Source organism: Eulemur rufifrons, chromosome 3, assembly GCF_041146395.1.
Source record: "Eulemur rufifrons isolate Redbay chromosome 3, OSU_ERuf_1, whole genome shotgun sequence".
Classification (NCBI taxonomy): domain Eukaryota; kingdom Metazoa; phylum Chordata; class Mammalia; order Primates; family Lemuridae; genus Eulemur; species Eulemur rufifrons.
The window spans coordinates 21,332,262-21,352,560 of NC_090985.1; the positions used below are offsets into that span (position 1 = coordinate 21,332,262).

The following is a 20,299-nucleotide window of genomic DNA, read 5'->3' on the forward strand; positions in this document are numbered from 1 at the left end:
CATCATTCTACCATTTACTTCTATGAATTCAACATTTTAATATTCCACATATTATTGAGATCATGCAATATTTGTCTTTTGGTGCCTGGCTCATTTCACTTATGATCATGTCCTTCAGACCTATCCATGTTGTTTCAAATGACAGGATTTCTCTCCCTTTTTAAGGCCAAATAGCATTTTATTGTGTATGTATACATTTTCTTTATCCATTTATCTATTGATGGACACAGGTTATTTCCAGATCTTGGCCATTGTGAATAATGCTGCAATGAACATGGGAGGGAAAATATACCTTCAACACATTGGTTTTAGTTTATTTGGATATAATCAAGAAGTGGGATTACTGAGTCATCTGGCAATTCTAGGTTTTTTTGAGGAACCTCCATACTATTTTCCATAATGGTTGTACTAATTTACATTCCCACTAGCAATGTATAAGAGTTCCCTTTTCTGTAAATCCTCTCCAACACCTGATGTATTTCATCTTTTTGATAAAAGCCATTCTAACAGGTGTGAAACGATATCTCATTGCTGTTTTAATTTGCATTTCCCCAATGATTAGTGGTGCTGAGCATTTTTTCATATAACTATTGTCCATTTATGTGTCTTCTTTTGAAAAATGTCTGTTCAGGTCCTTTGCCCATTTTTTAAATCAGGTTGTTTTCTAGCTATTGAGTTGTTTAGTTCCTTATATATTCTGGATATTAATTCATTACCAGATGTATGGTTTGAAAATATTTTCTCCCATTCTGTGGGTTGTCTATTCATTTTGTTTCCATTGCTGTGCAGAAGCTTTTTAGTTTGATGCCATCCCATTTATCTATTTTTTCCTTTTGTTACCTGTGCTTTTGGGATCACCCAAAAAAATCATTGGCCAGACTAATGTCATAGAGCTCTTCCCTTATGTTTTCTTCTAGTCGTTTTACAGTTTTAGGTCTTATAAGTCTTTAAAACTTTTTTAGTTGATTTTTGTGTATAGTTTAAGATAAGGGTCTAATTTAATTCTTCGTCATGTAGATATCCAGTTTTCCCAGCATCATTTATTGAAGTTACCATCCTTTCCCCATTGTATGTTCTTGGCATCTCTGTCAAAAATCAGTTGGCTATAAATGTGTGGATTTATTTCTGGGTTTTCTATCTTGTTCCATTGATGTGTTTGTTTTTATGATAGTACCATGCTGTTTTGGTTAAAATTGCTTTATAATATGTTTTAAATCAGGGAGTGTAATATTTCTTTTTGCTCAAGATCGTTTTGGCTGTATTGGGTCTTTTGTGGTTGCATACAAATTTAAGAATTTTTTCCACTTCTGGAGAAATTGGGATTTTTATACAGATTGCATTAAATCTGTATATTGCTTTGGGTACTATAAATAGCTTCACAATATTAATTCCTCCAATCAATGAACATGGGATATTGTTCCATTTATTTGTTTCCTTCATTTCCTTTATCAGTGTGTTATAGTTATCAGAATAACAAGTTTTTTCTCCTCCTTAAATTATACCTCAGTATTCAATATTTTTGTTGCTATTGTATTAATAAATGGGATATTCTTAAATTCCTTCTTAGACAGTTCATTATTGGTATATAGAAACACTACTGATTTTTCTAAGTTGATTTTCTATCCTGCAACTTTGCTGAATTTGTTTATCAGTTCTCACAGTATTTTTTGGCAGAGGCTTTAGGGTTTTCTATATATAAGGTCATATCATCAGCAATGAGACAATTTCACTTTTCCTTCCTTCCTATTAAGATGCCTTTTGTTTCATTCTCTTGTCTAATTGCTCTGGCTAGGACTTGCAGTACTATGTTTGAAAGAATTGGTGAGAGTGGGCATCCTTGTCCCTGATCTTAGAGGAAAAGCTGTCAACTTTTTACTGTTCAGAGTGATTTTAGCTACAGGTTTGTCATATGAGTTTTATTGTTTTGAGATACATTTCCTCTGTACCTAATCCATTGAGTTTTTATGATGAGACAGTGTTGAATTTTGTCAAATACTTCTACTTTATCTATTGACACGATCATGATTTTTATTCTTCATTTTGTTATGAGTTGTCGCATATTGATTTGCATATGTTGAACTATCCTTGCAACCTAGGGATAAATCTTACTTGATCACAGCGAATCATTCTTCAATATGTTCTTGAATTTATTTGCTAATATTTTGTGGATGATTTTTACACCTATATTCATCAGGGATATTAGCCTGTAATTTGCTTTTCTTGTAGTGTCCTTTTTGGCTTTGGTAGCAGGGTAACACTAGCCTTGTAAAATGAATTTGGAAGTACTCCCCCTACTTCAATTTTTTTGGAAGAGTTTGAGAGGAATTAATATTAATTCTTCTTTAAATGTTTGCTAGAATTTAGTAGTCAAGCTGTCCGATCCTGTTCTTTTTTTTTTTGGTAGGAAACTTTTTACTACTGATTCAATCTCCCTACTCACTATTGGTCTATTCAGATATTCTATTTCTTAATGACTTAGCCTTTTTAAAAAGATTTTTTACAAATATTATTTATTTTAATAAAGCTGGAACAATGCCTATTTAAAACCTGTATCCCAGACCAAAAGGTGAAAATATAATAAAATTTGAAAAGCAGTGTTCTGTTATATACACTTCTGCATGAATAACTACTAATTGTTAATGAAAATTAGAACTTTATGAGATCTTGTTATAAGATTTTTAAAAAAAATTTAAAATGCTTTCTCTTCATTCATCTTGACTGCAACTTGCTATTCCTCTTCTTTTGTACAGACCCTCAAATTTTAAACATAGCTTAACATTAAGGAAAGTTCATTTTTTCCACAGTTCAGATCTTTCAAAAACTTCAATCTCCCACTGAAAGTCATAGTCCAGGAGTGAAGTAATCACATGCTAGAACTTCAGGGCCAATTGGAAAGTCATTATAAACACTTGCATTGGTTAATCTTATTTATCACCACATATAGTCCTGGAAAAGGTGGCCTCTATGTGCATACATGTAATTTTTAAACAGGAGTGGGCAATATGAAGGGTCCTGAAGCTCGATAAAAAATAAGCACAATGAAAACAAACAATAATAACTCACTAGAATTTCATAAAGTTGAAAGAGATTGGGTGCCAGTTTTCAATTCTGTTTTGAACACCACATTATAAAAGAACTATTTTTAAAAATAAAAAAGGATTGAGGGAAGAGAAAAAAAAGTAAAAAGAATATCTGAACTGTTGAATGATCCCTCCCCCCATTTATTCCTGATAAACTTCAATCACATCTTCTTATTCCATTCCTAGTTCTTCTGGATTATGATTATCAGCAATTCTTTGATCTTCAAAGAAAAACCTGAGTGAATTCATTGAACACCCTGTCTTTGACAGTATGATTCTTTGAATTTCTTTAGATGTATTGTCATTTTCACTTTGAAGTGAGCCTCACTGCTGTTCTGTCCAATGACTTTTAGTTTAATGCAGTCTTCCTTCTTTCTTATGCCCTAAGTCCTCACTTGAAGATTTTGCTTCCTGGTCAGAAATGGTGACAATGGCTTCATCTGGGGGTCTCTGCAGAGCAGTGGCTTTGGGTAGGCAGAACCTCACTCCAGGGTTTAAAAGTGTGTCTCCTCCGATACATTCTTATAGGGTGGGTTATGTAGGAGTTTATCCATTTCTTCTAGGTTATCCAATGTTTTGGCCTATAATTGTTCATAGCAGTTTCTTATGATCCTTTGTATTTTGGTGGTATCAGGTGTAGTGTCTCTTTTTCATTTCTGATCTTATTTGAGTACTTTATTTCCTAGTTAGGCTAGGTAAGGATTTATTGATTTTTATCTTTAAAAAAACAACTCAATTATGTTAATTTTTTTCTATTGCTTTTTAAGTCTTTATTTCATTTATTTCCTCTCCGACCTCATTATTTCCTTCCTCCTGCCACCTTTGGGTTTATCTTGTTCTTCTTTTTCTAGTTCCCTTAGGTGTAACATTGGATCATTTGTTGTGATCCTCTTTTTTTTTCACATAGGGATTTACTACAATAAATTTCCATCTTAGGGCTGTTTTTACTATATCTCACAAGTTTTGACATGTTTTGTTTCCATCTTCATTTTTTTTAAATGTTTTTGATTTCTTCTGTGACCCACTGGTTGTTTAGGAGCATGTTGTTTAATTTCCACATATTTGTGTCTTTTCCAAGATTTCTTTCTCTTGATTTCTAGTTTCATGCCATTGTGATATGAAAAGGTACTTGTTATGATTTCAATCCTCTTAAATATTTTAATATTTGTTTTGTGGCCTAACATATAAATAATCTATCCTGTAGAATTTTTCATGTATACTTAAGAAAAATGCATATTCTGCTGCTTTTGGGTGGAATGTTCTGTATGTGTCTGTTAGGTCCATTTCGTCTAAAGCTTAATTCAAATCTAATGTTTCTTTTACTGATTTTCTGTGTAAATGATCTGTCCCTTGTTGAAAGTGGGGTATTGAGGTCCCCTACTTGTATATTGCTGCAGTCCATTTCTTTCTTCAGATCATTTAATAATTACTTCATGTCTTTAGATGTGTTGATATTGTTGCATGCATATATATTTACATAACAGTATTCTTGATTTAACCCCTTATCCTTATGTAATGACTTTTATTGTCTCTTTTTATAGTAATGACTTAGTCTATTTTGTCTTATATGTAAGTATAGCTCCTTCTCCTCCTCTCTTTTCAATCAGTACATCATTGCAAAGTTAATCCTCATATAATAGTAGGTTAAACTAATAATTGCTCTCTAAAATCCCTTACAATTCTAAAATTGTTCAAGCATATGGGCACATTTACGATGAGGTGTTTCAGGTGAAGACTTTTCTCAGCTGCAATGCTTATTTATAGCCAGTATCTGTTATGATTAGTTAAACATTTGAAGATCACCCTTGGATATTTTAAAACACAGTACTGGGCTTTGCTGATTAGAAAACAAACTAGCAACTTTTGACCTATAGGGGGTTGAGCTAGGAGATACAACCCTGAGGGGACAGGAAAGAGAGTCAACAATTACACAGCTAGGTAAATTTAGTCCCTTCACCTGTTACAATAAAATCCAACCACCCAACCACTGTGATGGTTTTCCTACTAAGGTCAGTGGTGTCAAAGACAGACCCTCCTGTACAGTGTGTAATGGTTCAACATCATTTCCACAAAGTTCCCTTCCCACATAAAGGAATTCTAGTACTTTGCTAAGAAGTAAAATTTTCCTATGTCAATTAGGGCAATTAAGATACTGTTAGTTGAAGACCTCTGGGATGATTTAATGAAATAGAATTCAATGGAAAAAGAGTGGCCTGGATGTTTGGGGCAACCTGAATTCATGAAGATTCATTTAAATTTATGTAACATTTTCTAATTTAGAAATCACTTTTATATCATTTAATTTTGCTAATAAAAATATCACCTTTACTCTAAATGTAGGGCAAAGGTAATGCCCCTTGGTAAGGAAGGTGAGGGAGCCATCAAAGCTTTGTGTTTTTCCACAGTAGGGTTTGGCAAAGCAGTAACTCTGAAGGAAGGAGAACATAGATGGAGTCTACCTATTGTGAGATGCATGGAATAGAAGTTCCTGAAGCTTGGTGGGTTGAAGAAAAGGGCAGCACTATTTCAGGAATACATGTAGATAAAAGAGGTTGGGGTCTGTTGGTCTTGAGGAGAGCTGGGGATGGACTAGAAAATAGGAGTCAGTGGAATAGTATGAGGGGAAAAGAACATGGATGATTTACATACTGTGTGGGCAACCATCAACGGACCCTAAGAAGAAGATTATAGTTGTTAAAAGGTTAGCTGTTTAAAAAAAGAAACCTTAACAAGTAACAATCTTGAGTTGCACAGTGGCTTAAGTCATACAACACACTAAATTCCTGGTAGAACAAATGTAGCAGCTTATGTGAGGGTGCTCATTGTAAATGGGGTTATCATTTGAGGGATGACAGAGCAGGCTTAGGTATTTAGGGCCTCTGCAAACTGGCACCAGCATCATGTAAGGGTTCCATGGCTCACTTGCTGTCACTATGTCTGAGGCTAACTAGAAAGGTCTAACATCCAAACAAGGCCACATTTCTTGAGCTTGGCATCCAGGGACAAACTACTAGCTGATATTCTCTTCTTTCTTTTCCTCTGCCTCCCCCTGCCTTTTTTTTTTTTTTTTTTTTTTAAACTTTTGGGAGATTTCATCTTTGAATGTAGTTCTTGTATATCACAATTACAGAAGGGACGCAACTTCAACAAATTGACCAGTTCCATTCTTGGGAGATTGATACAACAAAACTATATAAAGTATCATTTCAACCACCCTACAGAAAAGTTCCTCTATTAAATCATAACTCTAAATCTCATCTCTGTTAATACTCTTATTAAAAACTTCCTCATCACCACTTGCCAGGGAGATCAGAAGGAACCAAATTTAAGAAACCTCCAACACCTGTAAGAGACTGAAAAGCAAACATACAGACCTTTCACCCCTGCCCCTGCAAATTCAGCTCCTATCACACAGAGACATGGAGGATGTCTTGGGAAGGGGATAGTTAGCAGGTGGAAGTAAACAAGTCTCCCAAGACCACTGAATTTGGGAGAGAAGCCCTTGGCTGCCATACTGCATGTCGTGGCAACCCACACAGTTCCTAACAACAAACACTGGGACCCAGAATAGAACCCTGTGGTCACAGTGCTCATTGTTCACTAAGTGCCGTCATAGGTCTGCTGACAGAACACTGGTGGCCAGGTCCCCAGGTGGGCAGAGAAATGGCAGATCCCCAGGCATGATTGGGTGTTTCATGGAGGAGCCACCAGCAGAGCAACCGTCAGAGCTTTTTGGACAGCATCAGCAATCAGGGAAACAAACGCTATTCTGTATTTGGAATGAGCATAAAGCTCATGGAAACAGAGAAGTCCTACTCAATTCTGTCCTTCAACTGAAAAAAGAGAACTTGCTGAAAAAGAAACTCAATTTTCTGGAGTCCATGAAGAAATATGAGGCCAATGCCTGGCTGATGGAGCAGAAAGCCTTTTATAAGCAATGCCAACTGAAGCTCCAAAGGTCAGAGCTGGCACATGCCTAGTTGCTAGGCAACAAGGAGCTGGTCAAACAGCTTACCTCCAAGTATGTGCTCTCCAGCTACAATGCTACACTGGTGGATAAGAGCGAAGCAGCAGTAAAGGCAATAGTCAAGAACAGGAGAGAGTGGGAGAACAAGATGCCCTTTTTGACTTAGTCTGGAAAAAAACAGTCTCTACCCAGCTCTTAAGAGTGGCCTGTTTAAGAAGGTGGAGGCCCAGGCAGCTTCCAGGATGACCCTAAAGGCAGACTCCAAGGAACAGGCAGTGAGGGCAACTGTGAGAATCAGGTCCTCCTCAAGAAGGCAGAGCAAACTAGCTCTGGTTTTATCTTTAGGGTCTCTGGGTGGTCTAGAACAGAGAGCACAACAGAGAAATCTTTTTGTGAACAGCAACCTACCACCATGGGAGGGGGAGGGGGTCATGAGGGACTTCTCCACCTGGCACACAGGCATTCTGCAGAGTGATGTCCAAGAGCCAGCTATTGGCAGGAAATCAAAAGGCAAGCTTTTTAAAGACTAGTCTATGGAGACAGAAGCATGGAGCACCCCAAAAAGGCCAAGACCCAGAAACAACCTCCACAGCCTGGAATATATACAATTGGATCCAGCACTGCTGACTCAGATCCAAGCCATCCTAGGCAAGGGTTTCTCATGAATAAAAGAGCTAATATTTGGTGGAGAGAATCAGAAGTCTCTTGGTGCCCACACATTTTCTCCTTCAAGATTTCTTTTCCAAGAGCCCCTTGAAAAAAGAAGTGAGGGAGTACTGCATACCCCAGTAATGAGAACACATGGCTCAGGAAGAGGACAGAAAATAGTTCTCCAAGATATCAGAAAGCAAATGGGAAGCAATTCCATCACCACATAGAAACATTTTTTTCTAGGGCTCTTCTCCCCATTCCACCTATTTATCATTCAGCAACTACTGAATACTTACCGATGAAAAACCTTACCCCTGACTGCTCCTGAACTCAGGCAGAAAATGCTTTCTTCTATAAAGCATGGCAATCAAGGCAGGATTTAACAGTAAGGAGGTGGACCCTCGTCACAGTCAGCCCTGTAGCCCTTCAAATGAAGACATGGAGACAAGCAGTGAGAATGGGCAGCAAAGACAGGACCAGTGGGGCTGGGACCAGGGCATCTGGAACTTCCCATGCCAGCCTTCATCTCTGTGCCAAACAACAGTTTTCAAGGAGAAATATCTAGGAGAAACATGACTCTGGGGAACCTTTTGGCAGTATTGCTCTTACTGTAAAAGAAAAAGACAATAATTTGGGGAACTTTAGTAAATTTGTTTCTTCAGTGGCTTGGGGAAGGAACTGGAATAGGAATGGGGACTTGGCTCTAATTTCTGACCTTTTTTCAATAAGAACAGTCCAACAAATGAAAGCTAGTTGACTGGAGTGCTGTCCTCCCCCTCCCCCATGGTCAAGCCCTCTGGGGAGCCTCCTCACAATGAAGCCAAGACAATGCCCACTGAAGGGAGCTGAAGTCCAGCTGGCACGCTGCTGTGGAATGAGCACTGTGGGAGGCAGAGGCTCTCTGGTTTCTAGCTTAGTTATATAAATGCAATGGCCAGAGTGATCTTGGGCAAAGCACTTCACAGCTTGGGACCTAAATTTAATCTGTAAACTAAGGGTTGGACAGATGATCTTTTAGACCAGTTTTACCCTGAAACTTCCACAGTCCAATTACTTTAGCTTGTTGTCAAAATTGGATACTGGACAGGTGCCCTTTAGCCCCTCCAATGGTCAGTCAACATTCACTTTTTCCCTGAAGCCACATAAGGCAGTTAAAATATTCTCATCTTCCATTAGGTGATCATGAGATAAATATATATGGTAAAGTGGCAATTTTACATTAAAAATGAATAGACTACTGGTAGGGCTCTCTTTATTATTTCTGTAATTTCCTAAATACTTAAGGTTCACGATGACTGCAAAAGCAACCTTAGAAGTTGGAATTCATGTTATAAAGCTCATGGCTAAATAACTGTAGGTTTACCATGTCCCACGGGAAACCAGGTGACTGGAGTGAAGCCTACCTGCAGGCAGAGATCCTTCTGTCCCACTGGAGTGGGCATGTGCTGTCCCACGGCTGCTTCCACTTCATGGGAATTCAGTGGTTTTGTGTGTGTGTGTTCACTTTATTAATTTCCTCTATGGGACGGTTATGTGGAAGCAATTTAAAGCACCCAGATGGTTGTGATGAGAAACAAAAAGCCACCCTTAAATAAATAATGGGATTCCAAGTGTGACTTGGGAGTGGTGGCGGGAGTAGAGACTAGGGCAGGTAGAGAGGAGTGGGATGGAAACAAAGAGATCCTCATAAATTATTTAGGAAAACGTGATAGATTTACTCACCACCTTCTTAGAGATATATAGAAAACAAGCTGTTTTTCCTTTAATCGCTTTTCTGAAACCAGCTACACTCCTAAAAGGAATGTGAAATTGTGTTGTCCTTGCACAGCAGGAGGAAGGTGTGAGGAGTGGCTGGATGCCAGAAAAGCTCCACCTCAGATCACTTTTCACATGCAGGAACCATTCTTATAGTATTTATTGGTAGCTTCTGTAGAAATCTGGAAGTCCGATTGACAAATCAGGCCCTTTGGCTTTGCAATCATAATTTCATCCATGCATTCAACAAATTCGTATGTACTGGGCACTGGGGTAAAGAAAATGGACACGTTTCTACTCTCATGGAGCTTATAATTTAAGGAGTGAATTACATAATTAATGAAGTAAACATAAAAATACAGATTGTGATAGGCACTATGGAGTTATGATAAACATTTTGGGGAACATAATTTATTTTTATTTATTTTTTTCATCTTATTATGGGGGATACAGAATTTCAGGTTAGATACGTTGCCCATGTACCACCTGTCCCCCCAAGTCAAAGGGGGAACACAATTTAAATTTGAAAAATCTCAGTCCTATTCATATGTATTGAAGGTGAACGGCATTTTTGCTGGGTTTGAGCGCTGGATGCAAGCATATTGGGGGCAACTTTTTAAAAGCATTGTTAGGTAATGGGCCAATTTCCATTTGCAGGATCCAAGTGTATACGTACCATCTAGTTGTGGCAAGATGGGATCCTCCTGTTCAATCTCAGCTTGAAGCAACTGGACGTTTTTTTCCTGCCACAGGTGACTACCTCTGAGGCAAAGGTACATTCTCATTTGTGTCAAGGTACAGATTAGATTTCCCTGTGTCCTTTTGGACCTACTGAGAAGTAAGCCAAACCCAGCAGTGTCAGGCATAGCAATAGGACCTTCAGGGAGATTACTTATGATTTTGTAGTTAATACACACATTTGAAAAGTTTCAAAATGTTTTCACTTCGCCAATTTATCTTTATGGTGACAACAGCAAGTGTATGTATACCCTTCTTAAAAAGCTACAGTGAGTGGAGATTGGGGTAAGGGAGGTTCTGCCAGTGGTATGCAAAGGGTCAGTAGGGAGGAGGATGGGAGTTTCTGAGACACTCTGGACACTGTATGGCTCCACAAAGCTCCTGCCCTCATGGAGGTTGGAATCTGTCCAGTGGAGCAGCTAAAAGCAAGCAAGCCTATAAATGAACTGCTCATTCTCATTTTTCTTTACCGTGGGTTTTTGTCTAACTCCCAAACACTAGCATCTCCAGGGATTCCATCTTTATTCTTTCCTCTATTCCCTTTTCCTGATAATGTTCCTGCCTATAGGTTCAGCTATGATTGGTACATTGGAGTCACACATCTTTATCTTCTGTGTAGGCTTCTCTCTAGACTTGTATTTTTAACTAAAACGTGACCCAACTGTACTAATTTTCCCTCCAAAACCTGCTCCTCCTGTTGCATGGACCCAACAGCAACACTATCCACCCAGTCATCCAAACCAAAAACATGGGAGTTGTCTTCAACTGCTCACCCAGGCAATAGTATATAATCAGCTACCCAGTCGCAGTCTCCAACATGCCCTGGACTGTGGCCTCCCTTCTATCCTTATACTATCTGCCTTTCTAGAATTATAGCAATAATCTCCTAACTGCAAAGACCACATAGACACTTACAATCTTCCAGTTCATATAAAATACAAAGGATTTTTTGCTTCTCAATGTCTACAAAATAAAATCCAAAGTCCTTGGTGTGGTCTAAAAGGCCTCTGTCCTGACCCATCTTCCTTCCCAATCGCATCCTGATCCCTTCAAGCCCTACACTCAGGCATACTGAACACCCTCCATTTATCTGCCTAAACACTTAACTGTTAAGATTCAGCTAAACTTTCACCACTTGTCTGAAAAATTTTTGGATCTGAATTCTCTGCCCAAATTTAAATACTTCTATTACACTTAGTGGTTTGTGATTATGGCTTGTCCAATTAGATTGTCTCCCTCCTGTATAATAATAGACTCCTTGAGTCAACAAAGCAGCTCTGAATCAACCTGAAAGTTCTAGCATTCTACAAAATGGCAAATATTCAATAGTTATTTGCCCAGTAAATGTTAATGAAAGGAAAAAATTTCACACTTAAGGTGGAATAGGAATAGAAGCAAGTTTTAAAATCTCCTATAGAAATCTTCCTTATAAATATCATCATCCTAAGTCCTCAGTCCTTTCCATAGGTCAGATTTCTGAATTAATGAAGATTCTGTGTATGGGAGGGGCAGGGGTAGAACATAACCCTTTTCTTATTGCAAACCTGCTCTCTGGATTTGCTTTTCTGGGATGAAATCTCAGTCCATGTAGCTTTTCTGGTCACTTTCTGGTAATAAAACATCTATTTCTCTGGGTACTAAGAAGCTCACAATAGTGAAACATCAAAATGCCAAACTCTCTATTGAAAACATAACTCTGCCTCTTGCTCAGGCCGCCTTCTGGGTGGGAAGTCTGAAGACAAGTGTGTGGGCAGTTTTTCTCCTCCTCTCCCCACCTTTCCTATTCAACAGCTGTTTCTCACCTTTCTGGAGGGGAGGGGAGGGGATTAGAGAAAAGGATCCTGCCTTACCCAATTGCTGTAGCTAATATTGAACCTAGGTAGTAATGGTGGTGGTGGTGGTGTTTGTGGTAGGGTGGGGAATGGCTTTCTTCCCTTGAGCATTCCCTGCTGGGAACCCCAACTAAAATTCTCTGGCTTGGCTAGGAGCTTGCAACCTCTCCTCCCCCATTGGATGGTACTCAGCTGCTGGGTGCCTGGCTCCAGGCCGGAAGCCCATCTCTGCAGACTAATTTTCAAGATGGCTTATGGCCTATCACTTAGACTGACCACCTGTGGCCCATGGGAAACACACGTCTCAACCCCATCAATGGTGGAAGTACCCTCTAGTCAGCTGCCACAGGCCACTTCAGGCATATCTTACCCTAGGAACCCTTTACATTAACAGTCAAGTACCATTTCTGTGTTCCCCAACATCTAAAGATCAAAGCTCAGGGTCTGTAAGTAGTTCCTTTGAAATATATCTCAGTGGGCTGAAGGAGGAGGGAAGCTCTCAACTCATTCCATGAGACCAAAACCAGACAAAGACGTAACAAGAAAAGAATACTACAGACTATTATATCTTGTGAATACAGATGCAAATATTCTAAATAAAATACTAGCAAACCAAATCCAGCAGGATAGAACAAGGTTTATGTAGCATGGACAAGTGGGATTATCTCAGGAATGCAAGGTTGGTTCAATATACAAAATCCATCAATATAATACAACATATTAACAGAATAAAGGACAAAAACTACATGACAATCTTAATAGATACAGAAGCATTTGACAAAATTCAATACCCTTTTTTGATAATAACACTCAACAAACTAGAAATAGGAGAGAATTTCATCAACCCCAAGCATCTATGAAAAATCCACAGCTAACATCATATTTAATGGTGAAAGACTTAGTGCTTTCCCCCTTAAATCAGAAACAAGAAAAAGACATTTGTTCTTGCCACTTCTATTCAGTTTTTTACTGAAGGTGCTAGCCAGGGCACTTAGGCAAGAAAATGAAATAATAAGAATCCAGATTAGAAAGGAAGAAGTATTTCTATTCACAGATGCATGATTTTATATACAGAAAATACTAAAGAATCAAAAAAATTAGAATAAATGAGTTCAGAAAAGCTATAATATACAAGATTATACAAAAATCAACTGTACTTCTAGACAGTAACAATGAATAATCCAAAAATGAAAATTAGAAAATGACTGTAACAGCATCAAAAAGAATAAAATACTTAGGAAAAATTAACCAAAGAGGTCAAGACTTGTATACTAAAATCTATAAAACATCATTGAAAGAAACTAGAGATCTAAACAAATGGGAAGAAAAAGAAAGTTCATGGATTGAAAAACTTAATACTGTTAAAATAGCAATATTCCTCAAATTGATCTATGGATTCAACACAATCCCTATCAAAATCCCAGCTGCCTGTTTCGCAAAAATTGACAAATTGATCCTAAAATTCATATGGAATGCAAGGGACCCAAAATAGACAAAATGATCTTGAAAAAGAACAAAGTTGGAGGATCCACACATCCCAAATCCAAAACTTACTACAAAGCTACAGTAATCAAGACAATGTACCACTGGCATAAGGATAGACATATAGAGCAATGGAATATGACTCAGAGTCCAGAAATATTTATGGTCAATTGTTTTTCCACAAGGGTGCCAAGACCATTCTGAGGAAATAATAGTCTTTACAACTGGCATTTGGACAACTGGATATTCACATACCAAAGAGTAAAGTTAGATCACTACAACGTACCATATGCAAAAAATGAATCAAACAAGAAGCTTCACTGAACATTCTACTGCATGCTGGGTTGTTTTCAATCACTCCAATGAGAACACTGACAAGCTAGCAGAAAGATGGAGGCAATCCTTTAACAAAGTCACTGCACACCTACTACATATGAAAGGCAAAAGGATAAGACCAAAATGACAATCTCCACTATGAACTAACTTACAATCCAGGCAATGGTTAAAAAAAAAAAAAAAAAAAAAACTAAACAGAAGCTTCATTAACAAAACTGAAAGGTGGAAAAGATCTTATCAAGAGCAGCCCCTGAAACACACCATAGGAATTCCAGTGACTCCTCACTGTTCAAATAAGAAATGTGCCCCACCATGCTGTGTTACCACAGATGCATCAGAGGCACTTTGGGGGTTGATGAAGTCTTTATGGGTGAGGTATTTTTAAAATTTGGTCTGGAAGAGTATTTGAGAAGTATATTAATAAAATAATTAAGCATAACAAGTGAAGATGCTGGGTAGGGATGCAGGGAGAGGTGCCTGTAATAGAAGGCAAAACTGGAAAGGTAGATGGGGCCTAGTCTGTGGAGGGCACTGGATGCTAGACTTGCAGATTTTATTCAAAGAAAAGTTTTTGGACAGAGGATATTAATATTAGCAAAATTGTGTTTTAGCAGAATAAAAAGGATTGGAAGAGGAGATTAGAGTCAGGCAGTTAAGTTAGGAAGCTACGAAGAATGTCCACATGAATCAGAGGATCAGGGCATGAAAGGAAGTATAATAAAGGAGGAGCGATGAGAGGGATCTGAGGGGGAATAACTGACAACCTGTGACAATTGAGAGATGAGACAGTTTGATAATTGGAGTGAAAGTGACAATTTTAAAGAGAAATAAAGAATGGTCAGTGCAGGTGCAAGATGAAGAGTTTCATTTTCAGGTGTACTGACTTTGGAGGTACCAGAAAGACATCCTGGAGATAGAGGTCTGAGCAGAAGATATGAAATTGGGGAAGAATCTTTGGGAGTGACTGAAGTTAACCAGAAAGAATTGGGCAAGTACAGGTAAGAACTTTAAGTAGAACTGGAGGAGTATCCATCTAGGATTTGGATAAGCTGGGATGGGAAAAAAAAAGCAGAGAAGCTGAAGCCCAAGTCTAGGGTATTGCTACAGTTAATGACAAGAGTTATTAGGAGTTTTTGAGTATTCTTGAGGAGAACATTTTCAGTGAAACAGCACTAGATTAACAGCCTTTCACACAGTAAAATCCACCCACCCCCTCATCAAAATATTTCAGTGATTAACAAATGCCGAACTACAGGATTGAAAAGGAGGGGGAGGGGGAGGAAAAGCTTAGGACTTTGTACTTATAAAACCCTCCAGCCTCCCAAGGCAATTCTTTACACACTAATACTGTGGGATAAAAGGAGGTAAGGGGGGTGCAAGTGGAAGCTGTGTTTTTGGATTCTCAGGTGGCCCAGGATGGGTGGGAAGAGTACAGATGGTCCTTAGACGGAGGCTGGTGGAAGGTCAGGAAAAATATTTTTGCAATAAGCAGGTAAGGGGAACAAGATTGAAGACAGCACAGGCTTCGAAATACAGTTCTTCCTCTTGACAGTCTATGAAATTTTTGAAAAAAAAATCCCTAAAAGAGGCCTAAAATCCCAGCACAGCAATGTTCTTATGGGAAACAGGGAGTGATTAGTGCCCAATTACAACCATTTTTTCTTTCCAATAAAATGTCTGTGCCAAGGGGAAATGAATAACATCAGCAAATTCTGTTTGAAGCCTAATTTTCAAATTCTTTTTTGATATGTATCTCCCTACAGAGGCATATATCCCAAAATAAAGCTAACAAAATTGTAATTGGATTTTATCACGCAATTAACCAGAGCCCAGGAAAGTAGGGTCAGGACACCCATCTTATTTGCTAGAGCTGCCGGAGTCTAGAAAAATTTGGCTGCAAAGCTGTTTTTATGTTTGAAATGTTCTACAATAATAAAAGGTAATAGAAAGTTTACATTTATTGGGAAAGCCAATTACTTTAGTTTATGGTTCATTTTTTCCCTTCTGGGCTTCCTAGAGATTGTGGGCCAATTTAAAGAAAACCAAAATATGTCAGAGAACATCTGGGCCAAAAAGCACTTTTATAGCATAACATGTAGGGTAAAGTAGCCACTGCAGTCAAAATTCCTATTGCTTTCCTCTTTCTTAAAATATTGTTCAATGACATTCTAGTGAACAGCAGTGAAAAGGTAGCAAAGATAAGAGAAGCAGTAAGATGCCCAGCATAGTTATTAAGCAAGTGAGAGCAGCTAGTATGTGTAACCAATAATTTCTCTTAAAATTTTAAGAGAAGGTTTATTTTTGACTTTTGTTAAAAGACTATTTGATGGGAATTCTGTACCTGATAACCTATCTCAATTATCACTTAAAAACTTTCATACAGATACATTATTACAACTGTAGAATTTCAATACTGTAGTGATAATAAAACTGGAGAACTGAAGAGCACAAATTTCTTCACGAATTTATTACATAAAACGCCCCCAGAGTATTTTTCTTCTTCTCACTTTCATTACTTTCATTATACAGAAGAAGCACAGTGGATGAGAAGTCTTTTAAGATGACTACAGTCGCATGAAGGTCCCTTGCATCAAGGTAGTGTATGTACCTTAGCAGTGTTCTAAAGGTTGGCCAAAAAAACTTCATGTTACCTTTTCATAATATGGAAGCACTGTCTTCTTTTTCCACTAAATTATGGTGAAAAGTGCCACTGTTTTATTTAGCATTATGGTACATAACAGTTCTCCCTCAATTACTAAAAGAATTAAAATAATTCTGAAAGACATCCTTTTTCCCCTCCAATGATTTGAAAGCCATATTTTTCCTGTCAATTTCAAACAAATCATCAGGTTGATGCACAGTAATCAGTTAAAACAATCATCAAGGCACAAGCTCAGCACATTAGCCATAGCTTGCAGTAAAAGGATATATCAATATGTCTCTCCTTAGTTAAAAATACATAATCCTTTTATTTTGTAATGCAATAAAAGAAATTAATATCACAGACACAGAAGACTAGGAAAGGGGAAACTACTTACTTCTGAATATCCAGTAATTTAAACCTATTTGTACTTTTCCATAGTACATGAAAGTAATCTTTAACACTTTTTGAAGTAAAATTTAACCTTTGGGGATATACAATGTAATTCTTAGGATTAATAGTTCCATTCAGTTCCAGGTCAGCTTATTGTATGATTAAGTAACACAAGGCACAGTAGCCATCCTTTCCATTAGGTTGCAACACTGATCATGTGCCTTGATAAAATGGCTGATTAAATAAGATGATGGCAACATGAAGGGGAGACTTTGGATTGTCTATTTAAAATCTAGGTAACAAGTTAATTAATAAAAAGTTTTTCGTAAGTGCACTTTCACATGCTTTTTGTTTATAATAAACAACAAACTTTCTAATGTTGTTGCAGTAGGTTTGACTATCATTTCATTTGGCCAAATGCACTTTCCCCAGTAAACTTAAAACAACAACAACAACAACAACAACAACAACAACAAGAATATAAGAAAGAGGATTGGCTACTGATACAGTTCATTGCGAGACACATGAAGACAACATACTGTGGCATGGGTTGTTTTTAATTTGTTGTGCTGTTACTAAAGTTCTGAGGGCTGCAATTAAAACATTCCAAATTCTCCCTTCCATCTTTATTGATTCTCAAGATTTTGCACAGAAAACTCTTTGGGGGCTAGAACAGCAGTAATTGCATCACACTGTTTCCAAGACTTCAAGTTTCAAAAGCAAATCGTTTAAAAAAAAAAATACAGTTCGTGATTTGAGTTAGATACAGGGACAAAAATAGCACATACTTGAAGGTTACATGGTCTACAAATGGTGGCAATATTTTCCTTGGGAGAGTAGTTTTGTTGGTATATATTTTTTAAATACTCAAAAAGGCTCAACCTCAAGCAGTAATAAACACAAGCAAAAGTGATTTAACCCTTAAAATAAATATTCAGAAAAAACCTCTCTGTACATACAAGTGAAAGAATATGTAACACTTTCACGCAAAAAAATAATTATAATAATAATAAAGGATTTGTTCATATACGTAGCTGAAATCTGCTGTTCCAGCCCACATGTCCCCAATAAAGAAGGGAGGCACAGACATAGGTGACTACTGTGGTTCACTATCTTACAGCCTTTTTGTACTGGGACACTATCACCACCAGAAATTTATCCCTCTTGTTACATTTATTAAATTTTTAAATTTTTTTCTTTTTTTTTCTTCCTTCCTTTTTTTTTTTGTTTGCTTTGTCTTACAGCATGCCAAATCCTTTGGCATATGTGATGGCCTTCAACAATCTCTCTTTAAGTTTTTCTTTGCTTGAATATTCCGGAAGTAAAAGGACATTAAAGCAAGTATGTGATGTAGGTAACCTAAACAGAGAGAAAGGGGGAAAACAGGAAAATAGTAAGTAATGAGAAATATACTCAGTATTATATGCTCCTATTTTTAGATGATATATAGTTGAGATGTTTAGTGATGTAAACTACATTAATGCAAAGCATAAGGATAAACATTTTGCTGTGAAATACCGAGAATTAGTTTTTCTTTATCCTATAAATTACTCAATGTTAACGCTGCTAACATATTGCATCCATTGAGTTATAAGTGCATATCAGACAGTATTTTAGGCACCTAACCCTGGTAGTTCATGTAACTAAATCTTCGCACAAGAAGCTTACAGAGTGGATATCAATAAAACAACTTTAGAGTTAAAGACACTGAGAAGTAACTTACTCTAAGGTGGAGAAAATATTCAAATCTGGTTTTCAAGATTTCAAAGTCTGTGCTCTTTAATGCTTATTAGAAATACCCTAGCAATATGACTACAAAAATGACTTGATAACAAATATAAATAAATTTACATTCCACTAACACCATGATGTATCAAATAATGTAGAATACTAATAGAAATGTGTCTACATGTTTAAACCATTAAATCATGTATGGTCCCTATTCACTCCTCAAAATACTGAGAGTTGAATACAATTAAATGCCAAAATTATGAAACTAGGGATTCTAGCATAACCTAATGCTGAATAACCGCCTGAGTCTCACTTAAAACATTCTATATTGGTTATTATATAATATGGCTTTCAATTAATAAATTGTGAATCTAAAAAATGAAGGAATCATACTAATTTGAACAATTCAAAGCCAATGTAAAGCCCATAATATTTAACTAGGCCAATTTTTAAAAAGTTTCCTCCCACAGTAACAGCAAAATATTCTCTCAACTAATGTTTCAAGCAATTTGAAAATTTCTATATAAAATCATAAACGTGCTCAAAAGATATGATGAATGACAGTTCACACGTGTGTGATATGGCATGCAAGGTTTTTGGTAGGTATGTAGTTACAGCTTAATAATTACCTTTCTGTATCTGGGCCATTTTTGGCTATAATCATCTTTAATTTCCCTAGTCCTCCCACAGGTGCTCTGTCTGTGCCCGTGGTAAACTGCAAGAAGAGTCTTTTCTGCTCATCCGTGAATGAATGAACGATTTCCCAGAACTCCCTAACGAGAAAAGATACAATACTAATTTTAGTTTGGCATTCATTATAACTAGCATTAATGTAAGCTTATGATTTGTATTAAAGCCATATTAGGAGACAACTTGAGAGTTATTATCAGAAACTCTAAAGATTCATTCCTGGTGATTCAGTAATTCCACTTAGGCAAATTTATCTTAAATAGTTTTAAATACATAAAAACTTATGTTCATTATATTATTCACAACAGTAAAAAACTGGGAAAACATGAATGTTCAACAATAGGAAATGGTCATATAAATTAAGATATAATCACAATATGTAATCAGTAACAAATAGGATCCATGGCAGGTATACATGCAAGACAAACAGATGAAAACAAATTTTTTTCAAATCACCATTTTGCAATTCTCAGTGAAATAATGAATTCATGTAATGATACTAATAAATACTAAAATCAGGTGAAAGACAAATAAGGGGTTCTGGGAAGATGATGGTGGATGTGACAAATAATTTTACTTTTGTCTTTGCTTTTTTTCCTTCCCAATCTCCTCCCTCAAAAGAGCAAACTGGATGGGAAAACCAAAGACCCACAGACATTAGCTACAACAAAACCAGGTAATAAGGTATCCTCCAAGAACCCTCGCATATAAATGAATAGAACCATGCACTGAAAACTAGAAGACCCTGTTGGTAAGGAAGCAGAAGGAAGGTAACTAACTAGGTTTCTTACAGCGCTGAGAATAAGAGAACCTAAAACCTGCTGGAAAGCAAAGGTCATTTGCTAACATCAGCTTAAAGTTAGAGGAAGTTCTACAGGATTTAATTTGCAGATAACTACAAAGACCTCATGATGCAATAAGCTCTGGGCCCTTAAAAGTCTTGAACACCAAAATCCCCTCTAAAATAAACCTTGCACCAAGGAGAAACTGCTGGGAATAATGT

The 20,299-nt window shown here is 37.1% G+C and overlaps 1 protein-coding gene and 1 pseudogene across 12 annotated transcripts in view; both read right to left on the bottom strand.

Moving 5' to 3' along the window:
• Positions 1-3,221: 3,221 nt before the first annotated feature.
• LOC138381351 (small ubiquitin-related modifier 1-like) lies at positions 3,222-6,593 on the bottom strand (annotated as a pseudogene).
• A 6,618-nt stretch (positions 6,594-13,211) lies between these two features.
• Positions 13,212-20,299, bottom strand: part of UBE3A (ubiquitin protein ligase E3A) — a 104,853-nt gene continuing 97,765 nt past the window's right edge. For all 12 annotated transcript variants that reach the window (XM_069466700.1, XM_069466701.1, XM_069466696.1 and 9 more), the window contains 2 exons: positions 19,236-19,379; positions 13,212-18,234 (listed from right to left, as the gene is read on the bottom strand). In XM_069466700.1, coding sequence (XP_069322801.1) covers positions 18,114-18,234; positions 19,236-19,379 — 265 coding nt within the window. In that variant the 3' untranslated portion in view covers positions 13,212-18,113. The remainder of the gene's footprint in view (positions 18,235-19,235; positions 19,380-20,299) is intronic.